We start from the raw sequence: 12982 nt of genomic DNA, 5'->3' as shown, positions 1-12982 counted from the left end.
TAAATAAAATAAAGGCGAGATGTAAAGTACAGAAAGATGTGCAAACACGAGCTTGATCACCCAGAGAGGATATTATCTGTCAGACTGGAGCTGCAGCACGAGGCCTGTAAACAGTCGTTCTGCCCAATTCAGTCAGTGTAACGACCTCAAACGTGAACCTTAAATGTCAGACTGCACCGGCAGAGCGACGCACATCACATCTGAGTGAATTAATTATGCAGATGTGGGCCCGCTGTTGTACGTCGGCTCACTGGAGGGTTGAGTACACCTGCATTTAGCCCCACTTGTGCCTTCCAGGGTCCCATTACGCCGTGACACAGCTGTTAGCACCACACAATCAACAGCTACATCTGAGAGCTCCCATTTGGCTGAATTTACCACAAGTGCTCCCTCAATTTGATTCATGCAAATCAGCGCTGCGACTCTGAAGAGACGCAGCTTTTTCCAGCCGCTGGAGAGTCGACCAGAAGTCGGCCGTTGTGTCTTGTGTGTTTTTCTCTCTAATGAAGGCTTCAGATAACCTGCTGGATGTGGGAGGCTAAACGCTCGCCTCTCCTCTCAGAGCGTTTAATGAAGGAGGGAATATTCATGGGCTCCGTGTGAACCGTCAGCGGCCCTCTGCTCAGAGGTGACAACGCAGCTGACACAAACAAAAGCACAGTTAAAAAGATTTTTAGATAATGTCAGACATTGTTTCAGCCCATGACTGAATCCAAACAGTTTTCCTCAAGTGCTCTGAAGAGGTCGAACTCGGAGGAAACACACGAGGGAAAAGTGCTCAATCATTCAGTCTGTGTGTAGTTTTAAAAAAGATGTTTTCTGCTGGACGTTGTTGGCTACTTTAATAATTAATAATCTCCCTCAAAGGTGCGAGTTGTCAACATCGGATGAGAAGATGTGTGGAGGTGAGTGTTTGTGAGGTGAAGGCAGACGCAGGCGTGTCAACAGATGCTCCACTCAGAGCTGCTCTGTGCCGGTTCACAGAGAATTCTGCTCCTGAAGTAAGAAAAACATTTATATTTACTGACACGTGTTTTCAAAAGTGCCGGCTGATGTCTGGATCCAGATTCCTATAAGGAAAGTCCCTAATGGTTTAAAGTTTAACTCCACCAGCAGGTCTCGAGGAGCACTCACGCCCCCAGAGAAGGTTGCATGTGATGTCACTCATTCGCTAAGGTGCATTGTGGGTAATGTAGGCGGCAGGTTATGAAAAGCAAGAAGAAAGTGTTGTGATATCTCTGCTGCTGCTGCATCGATCCAGCAGAGATATCACAGCGCATTGCTCGACCTGGTGCCTACATTACCCACAATGCACCTTAGCGAATGAGTGACATCACTGGAGGTTATTTACCAGACGACATGCAGAAAACACTTTATCATACTTTTTATAACTTAATGATGGTGAGGCAGTTAAAGGTGGTGGAGAGTCTGGACTGGATCAGGCTGGGTTAAATTAAAGCGGACTGTCGGGCAGTGGCGGAGGTATGCGCTCTACTGAGTGACATTCTAGTTGTATGTGTTAATGAGTTGGTGCTGGTAAGTGAGTCGTAGTTAAATTATTAATTACCTCCACAGTTAATACATCATTTGTTTGGTTTATAAAATGGCAGAAAAAACTTTTAAATAAAGTTTCTGAGAGTTCGTCAAGAATGTTTTCAAATCTGATTTTATTCGACCAACAGTCCAAAACACATAATACTCAGTTCACAGTGAACTCAAACAGAGAAGCAGCAGCAGTCACATGCTGGACGCTGACACCAGAGGAGCATCACCAGTCGTCCCTGTCGTCTGCTCGCTCTGTGACCATCATTCAGGAACGACTGAGCTGAGGCGACATTAACGGAACATACAGTCAAACAGTTCACATGATCCGTCTGAACGACTCCAGCGCCTGTTTCCCTGAATCTGACTTTTTAAAAAGAGAGTCTGTCGGTCGGGACGCTGCAGCTGACGAACACCTCGCCTGCTTCAGATGACGTTACCGACATATTTGAGCTGTATGTTTGTGTGTTTGCGTCTTCATCCCTCCTCTTCCTGAGTGTCCAGCGGTCCTCTGTTTGCAGGTAGAGACGGTTTGATTTGCTGCCAACGATGTGGCGGCCAGATGATGTGAGAGGCCCGGCCGTGGAGCAGCCCCACAGACACCTGGGAAAAAAAACACACAAAACACAAGTCAGGCTCAGAGTAACGGCAATATCCCAGACTCCCTTACAAATGTTGTGATTTTAAGAGTCGCTGCGTCATGAAGAGAAACTTAACAAACTTTGTGAGACGACTGCAGCTGATTCTACATCACTGGTGCCTTCTTGAAGATTCGGCATTAAATACGAAACATCACGACGCATCAGTTAGTCGTGGCATCGCTGTCTGTTTATCCTGTAAGCACATCCTGTCTGCTTTTACCTCTGATTAAACTGATTAAAGAACACAACATGTTGACAGGAAGCATGTCAAATTTACACATCCAGTAAAAACTAACGAATATCGGCGCCTGTGGAGAAAGCCACCAGACTCCATTGATAAAACGTTAAATTTAAAGACTTGTTTTGAGAGGAGACGCTGTATAAACTTAAACACTGTCCACGACACGTTCTTCACTATTTAAACACAGTGATAATTCAGCAGATGTTGCACACTGATTGTTTCACGCAGGTAAAACCAAAGTGAGAACAGCCTCTCTCTCTCAGAAGGAACCTGTTCTCCTGTCGTTTATTAATCTGCCTCCGTCTTTTAAACCGCAGCGGTGATATAAGTTGTTCTGAAGGTCGACAGTCACTGAAATCCACCTGCTCAGTCTTTCAGGATGTTGTAGAAATAAAAGCGGCTGCTCACAAAAGATCAGGAGGTTTTTATTTCTTTCATACATCATTTCTTCAGAGGAAGTTCTACATTCTCTGATGAACTGCAGCACTCGCATGGAAGAAAACAAATCTGCTGTGTGCATTTGATGAGGATTTTGAATCCAAAAGGACAAAATGTGTCTTTTTCTAGTTATAACATAACGAGAACTGTGAGTTCTTGGCACAGGCCCGTGTTGTCTGAGTGCTCCTCAGTACAACTTCTGAAACGAGTACAGAGCGTCGAGCACAGTACTCTGTTTTAAAGCGATTAGTCCGTCTGCTTTTAATGATTTTACCGGAGCTGCAAAAATGAGAACTGGATATGACGAGGAGCTTCACTATACGGAGATTAATTCTTCTTTGGGGGGAATTAAGAAGGTTCTGATTTACATTCACACTCGGGTCCAGAGACTCGCTGACATTAACAGCAGAGATAATTAAAACTGGCACGCTGACAGCTGAAGATCTGATCGCTCACTGTTGTCCAACATCGTCCTCGCCGCATCAATTAGAGCTGCTCTGCATAAGGTCGAACACACACACACACACACACGCACACACACACACACACACACACACGCACACGCACACACACACACACACGCACACACACACACACACACACACACACACGCCAGCAAATGTCAAACACTTTTAATGACGCCTGTTATCTCTGGAAAGCTGGCGTCTATATTAAAAAACTTCTGCGCCGTGTTGGGTTCTATCTTCAGAGTAACCTTTAGACAGCCGGTGCGGTCGGGTCCAGACAGACCAGGAGACGCTTGATTTGACTTCTGGGGCGTCCTCGTGGCTGAGGAGGGGTCGTAGTCCGGGCAACAGAACCAGAAGAGCTGCAGATCAAGATCCAATCTAATAAATGAAGTAATGAAGCAGCGGACTGATGACCAGCATCGTTCAGAACAACAACATGGACATCTTAACATCCGAACGCGACCGGTCCTCGGACCACTGCTGCTGCGATCCAGCATCCATACTTTGTTTATTGTCCTGTTGAAAAGCCGCTTGGTTCTAGACCAGCACGATGGCCGAGAGGTTAGAGAAGAGAGGTTGTGACTGGCAGAGTAAATCTGAGGTGGAGAGTGAAAGGCAGCGCTCGCTCAACCCGATCAGACGGATCAGACGGTTCTGGTGCAGAACTTGAACAGCTTCCAGGTGTGAATGTGCAGAGGTGTGAAAGAGAGGTTCGCTCTCAGTGAACCCTCCCTTGAATAAATAAAGGTTAAAAATAAAGTGTTGGTGCGGTTCTGGAAACGGTTCTCCTGCTGAGAGCTGGTTCTTTGGCAAACAAAGAACTGGATCCTAAAAGAGCATTTTTCTGTTTCAGCATGTTTAAGTCAACGTTAATTTATAGAAAATGATTTAATATCAGTTGGTTCTTGTTGTCATTATATTTTCTTGGTTCACTGGTTCACTAACTTCCTCCTCCTCCCTCCTCCTCCTCCTCCTCTTTCTCCTCCTCCTTCTCCTTCTCCTCTTCCTCCTCCTACTCCTCCTCCTCCTCCTCCTCTTCCTCCTCCTCCTCCTCCTCCTCCTCTTCCTCCTCCTCCTCCTCCTCTTCTCCTCCTCCTCCTCTTCTCCTCCTCCTCCTCTTCTTCTCCTCCTCCTCCTCCTCTTCTTCCTCCTCCTCCTCCTCCTCGTCTTCCTCCTCCTCCTCTTCCTCCTCCTCGTCTTCCTCCTCCTCCTCCTCCTCCTCCTCTTCTCTTCCTTCTCCTCCTCCTCCTGCTCCTCCTCCTCCTCCCTCGGTTCATTCCTCCTTTTCCTCTGGTGTTTAATTTTTCAGTAAGTTCATTTCTTGTCCTCTTCAGCTCTCTCTTGGTTCCTTTGTTGGGTTTTATCTTTCTCTTCCTGGTCCACTGGGTCGTTGGCTCTTGTCTGGTTCTTTGTTTCGTCCTCGGGCTTCTTGTTTTTCCCCTCAGCACTCTCTGCGGTTGGCTGGTTTGTCCCCTCCTGTGTTTACCTCCACATGGTTCTGTGAGACAGAAGTCTCAGCATGCTGAGCTCTGGCAGACTCAGCGGTATCGATCCACATCCCCCATCAGCCCCCTGCAGATGTATTGTGGTCGTTTTCGTGTCGCGGGATCAGTCCGACTCTTATTTATAGCACCTTTTACCTCTTTAGAGGGCCGTTCGTCCCACAGCCAGACGTCGACTGACACAAAGTCTCGTCTGCGTGTCGCGTTCAGAGTTCTCGTCCAGTGTTTGAATTTCTTCTTAAACAATTTTCATCTCTCAACATATAAACTTGAGAGACTCACGCTGCGTGTGGAGTTCAGCCGTGTACTGACGGGGAGATAGTGGGCGGTGTTCTGTTTGTTTTGGACCGCATGTGATCGACCCGGAGGCTGAGAGCATCATTTGAGGGAGCTGATGTGTTTCTGAGTGATGTGACGGTGAGGTGGGAGGCAGCGAGCACTGCAGGCCACACTTTTAAAGAATATATTATTGAAGTGAAACCTCCTCGCTGGATTGGATGTTTCCGGAATAAAGCCCCGCTGATTTAGCCGTTTCAGTCGTGATCCTCGTGGTACGAATATTTACTGGTGACATTAAAGTGTCAGATGTGAGCACATAGTGTGACATGACGTCTTCCTCCCGTGAAAAGAGACGGCTGCTGAGGAATAACGACTTAATGTGATTCTGTGAGGAGCATCATGGCGATGTCTGGTCGCAGCGATGGAAGCTGACAGCTGCTCTTTCACCTCTTTAAAGTGCCGTCCAATAAAACATACGCGCGACGTTTACAACGCCTCATATACATCTACTTTCATTTAGTCGCTGATGGGAAGCACAAATCACATGTGAGTCAAAAGAAGTTCTCGCCTGGTTCCAGACGTCTGAACTGAACCACAACACCGGTTCTGAATGAATTCAGTGAACACGAGCTTGTTGATGATTTCCTCATTGATGATAACATCTGTTGCTCTGTGCAGCGGCTGTGTGCTTCGTGCTAACGTTAGCCTGACGAGCTATCAGGCAGAACATTATGACCGCCTGTTTTATTTTGTTTATAAGCTTAAAAACATTTAGTCAAAAAAACTAAAACTGAGCTTCCAGCAGAGAAAACTACCAGCTGCTGAATGTTAATGTGCCACAGAATTAATGAGATCAACAAGTGTTTTACTTTAAGTACTGTGTTGATTCTTTTGTATTATATTATCCAGCAAATTTACAACAACCCATTAACATTGTTTACATGGTAGTTTGTATTATAAATATTAATTACATTTAGTAAAAAAGCTCCTAAATATAAAGCAGTGAGCTCGAGATGTGATGTTTCAGACGAGCTGTAAACACGAGCAGGACGCAGAATCGTCGCTCCGTTTGTGGAGAATCAAACAGTGAAGCCGGAGAAGTTCTGCAGAGCTGTTGGTCGTGTGTTCCGGGTTTCAGATCTGAGGAGATTTCTCGTTGAGCTCCTCAGACAGATTCTGTTCAGCCGGAGATCTCGGCCTGTAATGTGCCGTCCATAACAAACAGAACCTCCTCTGCTGAAAATTTCATAGCGCCCGACCCGCCGGGGGCGAACCACAAACAACACGAGGAGACGAGGAGTCAATATGAGGATGTTAATGCTCTTCTGGAGCCTGAGACTCAGCGCGAATCAAATCTTTATGTTTGGAGAAGAAGCTGATGGACAAACCGGGTCGACGGACACGAACAGATCCGTTAACACCCTCGCCTTCTGACCCGACTTCAGCAGAAACACAAAGAGCTGTGAATCTTTGCTCCGGTCAGCACACAGAACATCGTGTTCTGTCTCAGCTCATCTCCACCGAACAAACACGGTTCACCTCTCAAGTTAAAGGGAGGAGTGGTTCAGGGTTGAATGCCTTGCTCACAGGCACCGTTACTGTAGTTACAGTGAAGCTAACAGAGGACAGAAACTGACAAATCTAAAATAAATGACTCAATAATATTAAAAAGGCATTAATTAATTTGTAAAATGTGACAAATTGATATTTCTGTTTTCATTTGTTTCTGTATTTATTTATCTTTGTATTAATGCAACATTTCTTTTACTCTATTTTATTAATAAGTTACGTATGTATTAATTATGTGTTACTTTCCTTCTGCATTCTCCCTCATTTATTTATTTCCCCGAGCTGATTTATTATCTCATTGTCTACAATCAACAGAGCTGTCAATCAAAGTGTGTCAGCACTGTTTACCTGCAGAACCTCAGAACCATCAGAGACCAGAACATTATTCATTCATTCATTTAAAAATTTATAAATTAATACATTAAAACATTTATTTCTGGTGCGTTCAGCAGCAGATTAATTCATCAAGTCATCCCATATTTCCCTGATCTATTGTTGATTTGATCAGTTTTGCTCCTCCACAGTAACTTTCTCTCCCATTAACTCCTTTATTCCCACTGAACACACATTAATCTGACTTTGTGTTATTTTGTCTCTTGCCGTGTTTTAAACATCACATTTGTGGATGAACTTACACCAAAAAACGCTCAGAAAAACCAGAAGTTAAAAATACTTTCATATAATGAGATGAGTCTCCATTAGATCTGTCACCATGGCAACAGAGTCAGACACAGGGATGAGTGTGTGTGTGTGTGTGTGTGTGTGTGTGTGTGTGTCTGTGTGTGTATTGTTGTTTACTGATTATTTTATTGTTATTTATGGTTTTGTTACCGAGGATCAGTTCTGTATCTGTAATGCAGCCAAATTTTGGGAGAACTCTAAAAACTGTAGAGGTGTTGACTGACTGGACTTTGTGATCCACTGACTGGACCTTGTGATCCACTGACTGGACCTTGTGATCCACTGACTGGACCTTGTGATCCACTGACTGGACCTTGTGATCCACTGACTGGACCTTGTGTAGCAGCGGTGTGTTGGTGTCGTACCGGCCCAAAGCTGTTGCTGTCCAGACTGTGTCCGTGATGATCCCCCTCGATCCAGAAGTGCCCGTCAGGAACTCGAACGTAGCGGTTCTTGTAGCCCAGAGTTCTGCAGAGAGAGAGAGAGAAACATTTTTGTTTTTAATCTTGTGTTAAATCTCTCTGGACAATAAAATCAACAGAGAGATTTTGTTTAAAGATGTCTGACTTCCTTTTAGTGCCACAAGCAGCCGAGCAACAAAATGTTCTCTCGGCTCGCTGAGCGCCGAGTTTCAGAACATCTATAATGAGCTGAGACAAAATAATTGTTTCAGTGTTGAGAGTTTAATCCAGAACAGAATGTGCTTTCATACTCTCTTCAGCTGGTGTGCCAAAACCTGCATCAGATAAAAAGTACTGAAAAAGTGTCAGGAAAACTACAACTGAAGTACAAGTACAAGTACCTCACATGTACGTAAAGGTCCAGTTTGTACATTACAACCAACTGAACACCCCTCGCCCAGCCCTCGCCTCGCCCTTGCTTCGCTCCGCCCTCGCCCTTGCCTCGCCCTCGCCCCGCCCTCTCCTCACCCTCGCCTCGCCCTCGTCTCGCCCTCGTTCCGCCCTCACCACGCCCTCGCCCCGCCCTCTCCTCACCCTCGCCCCGCCCTCGCCTCGCCCTTGACTTCGCTCCGCCCTCGCCCTTGCCTTCGCCCTCGACCCCGCCCTCTCCTCACCCTCGCCTCGCCCTGCCTCTCCCTCGTCTCGCCCTCGTTCGCCCGTTTCCGCCCTCACCAAACAGCCCCACCCCGCCCTCTCCGCACCCTCTCCTCGCCTCGCCTCGCCCTCGTCTCGCCCTCGTTCCGCCCTCAACACGGCCCTCTCCTCACCCTCACCCGCCCTCGCCGCCCTCGTCTCACCCTCGTCTCACACCTTGCCTCTCCCTCGGCCGCCCTCATCACGCCCCTCGCCCCGCCCTCTCCTCACCCTCACCCCGCCCTCGCCTCTCCTCGCTTCCGCTCCGCCTCGCCCTTGCCCGCACCCTTGCCTCGCCCTCGTCTCAAAAAAAAACCCCGCCTTGCCCTTGCCTCGCCCTCGTCTCACCCTCGTCTCACCCTTGCCTCGCCCTCGTTCCGCCCTCATCACCCTCGCCCCGCCCTCCCTCACCCTCCCCCGCCTCGCTCGCCCTCGTTCCTCCGCCCTCGCCCTCACCTCCCCTTGCCCGCCCCTCGTCTCCCCCCCTCGCCTCCTCACCCTTGCCCCGCCCTCGTCTCAGAATCGCCTCACCTCTGCTCTCGCCTGTTCCGCCCTCCCCTCGGCTCCTGAGCCCCGCCTCGTCCTCAACCGTCTTGGCTACCTCTTCTCACCTCGCCTCGTGTTTTGTGAGGAGGCTCACTCAACACAACAGCCCCTCAGTCAGTGTTGACTCACTGACGGCTGCTGTCTCACCTGCAGAGAGACGGCAGCTGCTGTTTTAAAACATCCAAATCAAGAACGCAGCCGCTGATTGTTTCCATCTCTGCCCCCTCACATCGGACCGCTCAGTGCAGAAACGTGTAAATTAAAACCTAAATCCTCTCCCGTTTTAATGCAGAATTCATGTTTTTCTATTCAACAGCGTCTGCAGAACAAATGAAACGTCAAAGTTGAAGAAGTGAACTGAGAAACAGAATCTAAGTTTTCAGATGGGCTGGATAATTAGATCATTACCTCTAACGAGAGGAGGAAGGCGGCGGGGAGGATTGTGGTCGAGGCTTCTTGTTGATGGCGGATCAAATCTCCGCGGGACAATTATCACTGTCGTTTCATTATCGCCGGTCATCAGCCTCTAAATCGTCCCTGCAGCGTCCCGTCAACGCCTCCTCACTCAGCCACAGATCTGATCTGAGGACACGTCCAGACTAACGAGGTGGAGGAGGAGGAGGAGGAGGAGGAGGAGCTCCTTCTCTCCTGTAGCTGCTCCAATCAGCTCGTCAGGTTTATGAGGAGAAGGTCCGTCGCCCTTCATCATCCCTCTGGACTGTTATGGGCCTGTTCCAATCCTGATTTATCTCTGAGCAGGGGAACATTGTGAATTACAGCCTCGGTGACTTTTTTAAATGGGAGTTTGTCTGCGACTGTGAGTGCGAGTGTGCGTCCCTGGTCCTGCAGGCCGGCTGACCACGAGGCCTCGGATACATAAATATTGATTTAGCCAGAGCGGCTGAATTTACTGACTCACAACAAAAACAAGTCGGGAGCTTTCTGCAGAAATATATATATATATAAAAAAGGTCTATATGACTCTAATTCTCTGCTACATTGGAGAAGCAGCGACTGACATCTTTACAGAACCAACGACGACTGACTTCACGTGTTTATTAAACCGGGTTTTGTCTGTGGAGAGGAAGAATCTGAGCAGAGCGGCCGCAGGGAGAATATCCTCCCTCGCACACGGTTACATCACCAGCCTGTTGTTCAGAGAGTCATCACAGCCGTTACTCTCTGAACAAACACTGTAATCTTTAGTTTCTCCATTAACGAGCCTCACAGACTTCAACCTGAATCCTTCAGTCAGCTCAGCTCAGAGCTGTGACCTTGATATCGACTTCAGAGTGAGATAAGAGCAGAAAGAAACTTCAGATCGACCTCGGTCTCTTCTGTTATCGACCTCCGAGCAGGACGAAGCTGCTCAGAGCTTCATTACGTCGTGTAGGAGGGAACGCACATCACAGGTTATATTACTGAAGTTATTACGTCCAGTGGAGCGTGACCAGCCGAGCTTCAGGGTTTGTTTTAAATTAAATGAAAGAATTCATCAGAAAATGAATAATAACCCTGTGTTAACTGGGCTCATTAAAGGGGCAGTGTGTAGTTTTGTAGGAGAAATTCAAACTCAGACTTTGAATATTTCCTAAACTAACGGGGTGATAACACAAAGAGATGTATTCATTATTTCCATAAGTGGATAAACAAGCTGTTCTCAGCAGACAGAAGGATCCAGATTGTCTTTTTATAAACACGTGTTCCAAAGTGTGTCCTCAAAATAACCCGAGTCAGTCGGACAGACAGCGTCTTGTTACTGAGGGGTTTAACACAGATACAGCACACACACACTCATCCATCCCTGGACACACACACACACACACACACACACACACACACACACACACACACACACACACACACACACACACACACACACACACACACACACACAGGTCACAGCAGTCTCAGTCCGGTGTGTGGAGCTGTCAGTCGACCTCTGCCTCATTAAACTCCTTTCAACCTCCTCCGCAACGTTCATCAGCTGCTGTTAACACTGATGAAACGAGCTGTGTGTGTGTGTGTGTGTGTGTGTGTGTGTGTGTGTGTGTGTGTGTGTGTGTGTGTGTGTGTGTGTGTGTGTGTGTGTGTGTGAATATCTGACTCGTCTCCTGGTCTTGGTGAATCACTCGAACTCTTGTTCTGGAGCGACCCAGATTGAGTCGAGTGTGTTCAGACAGCAGCTCGTAGCGTCTGAAGCGTCATCACCGTATCTTCTTCTGGTTCTCTTGTTATTTGTGTGTGTTAGTGTGTGTGTGTGTGTGTGTGTGTGTGTGCTCATGCTGATTGTTACATCTTCAGATCTGAGCTGTCAGTGACTCAAACTTTTGCGTCACTGTTTATTATATTTTGACTCGTCTGTGTTCACGCTGAGACTTTTGCAGATGCTCTCAGCTGGATCGCGGCTCCGACGGGGCGACAGCGTGTCTGAACCATCATCTCTGACAACACCTGACACGCACTCCACCACGACTCAGCTTAATTGGATGAAAATGTGAGGTCTGAGAGACAGACGAGCGACCGGGTTACATCATGCGTGAACTCTGAGACGGTCCAGAGCAGCTCAGGGTTGATGTGAGGTAGCAACAGTCAGAGGTTCAGGTTATCTGTCGTGATGCTGCTGTGATGAATACTGCTAACACCATGAGCAGAACGTTCTGATAACTGATTGGTCATTAAGTCATTCATCTGACCAGGACTGTGACTCTGAGGACAGAGAGAGAGAGTCAGACATCATCAGTGTAGAGACAGAACATCATCACGTTTCTGTGAACTGAGGATTGATTTGGACCGAACCAGAGGAGACAGTAGCCCTTTTTAGATAGAAAAGGCGGCACATTTGCTCCAAGGTAAGGACGGCAATGTGCCGGCCTGTCTCTCTAAAGCGGAGGCGTAATATTCCTCCTTTTCCTCTGAGGTAGGCGTAAACATGTGACGTGACGTGAAGCTCGAAGTTGGGCTGTGAACAGTGACAACGAATTTGACTTCAAAATAAGAGCTTTACATTGCACCCCATTGGAGTTTAGAACTGGGTTCTTAGCGGGGGGCTTTTAATTTGAAAGTTGCGACCGTTCCTAGCCTGCCAACACAACAACAAGCTAACACAACCAACCAGCAACAGAGAGGGAGGAGACGCTAGCATCTCCTGGATCTCAGAGGCTGTCCAGTTGTTCATCTTGACAGCCGAGGATGAAGTGATGGACTGACGGCTGTGATCAGCTGTTTCCTGGTTTTAAAACTCCCCGGCTGTGGGTCGCACAACAGTGCAGGTCAGCCACACCTCCGCCCACCTCACGCAGAGGCTGGCACATTTCCACCTCGTTTTTAGATAGCAGGCGAGGCAGAAATAAGTGTTCCCTCTGAGGTGGAAAATCGGCGGACCAAAACAGACCCCCAATCTGCCGCCCTCTGTCTAAAACCGCGGACCGAGCCGCCAAAAGGACGGACAGATTGGCGGCTTGGTGCTCTGTCTAAAAACAGCTACTGAGTCAGTTTGAGTCCAGTTTGAATGAAGTGTGTCTGCCGATGAGTTAACGAGCAGATTAAACTTGTCTGAGTTCAGTCAAAGAGAAACGTATTTTTCTGTTTAGAAGGAAACAAGAGTCTAAATATTTCCTTTCTTGACATTAAGTGAGTTTATCTTGTTGACTTACATCTCCAGCTGAAACTACAGGCTGTAAGGAGGCTAGCTGGTTAGCATGCTAACTTCAGCAGACGTCTCTGTTGTTTCTTCACTCTCTTACAAACTCCCCTCTAACTTCATTTCTCCGGTCCTTTCTTCACTTCCTGGGTGTAAACTCCTGGACTCTTCCTTCAGAGGAGGCCTGAGTTGATGTGTTGTTGTGTCTCTGTGTGACTTTAGGTGTCAGTGATGGCTGCCTCCTGCTGGAAGGGGACTCATATAATGGTTTAACAGACAAATAAACTTTATTTATGTGTTACCATTAGTTCATTGCAGATTCTCCTGCACCACGCC

General features: G+C 47.5%; 1 protein-coding gene across 1 annotated transcript in view; it reads right to left on the bottom strand.

The window, feature by feature from the left end:
* Positions 1 to 1648: 1648 nt before the first annotated feature.
* The window catches only part of immp2l (inner mitochondrial membrane peptidase subunit 2), a 108070-nt gene continuing 96736 nt past the window's right edge, over positions 1649 to 12982 (bottom strand). Inside the window, exons 4-5 of the mRNA XM_030426283.1 lie at positions 7729 to 7831; positions 1649 to 2145 (exon numbers count right to left, since the gene is read on the bottom strand). Of these exons, the coding sequence (XP_030282143.1) occupies positions 2020 to 2145; positions 7729 to 7831 (229 nt within the window). The 3' untranslated portion in view covers positions 1649 to 2019. The remainder of the gene's footprint in view (positions 2146 to 7728; positions 7832 to 12982) is intronic.

This window comes from Sparus aurata, chromosome 8 (assembly GCF_900880675.1).
Source record: "Sparus aurata chromosome 8, fSpaAur1.1, whole genome shotgun sequence".
Taxonomy (NCBI): Eukaryota; Metazoa; Chordata; class Actinopteri; order Spariformes; family Sparidae; genus Sparus; species Sparus aurata.
The sequence above is the reverse complement of the archived record's forward strand: the minus strand, read 5'-3'. Positions and strand labels throughout refer to the sequence as shown.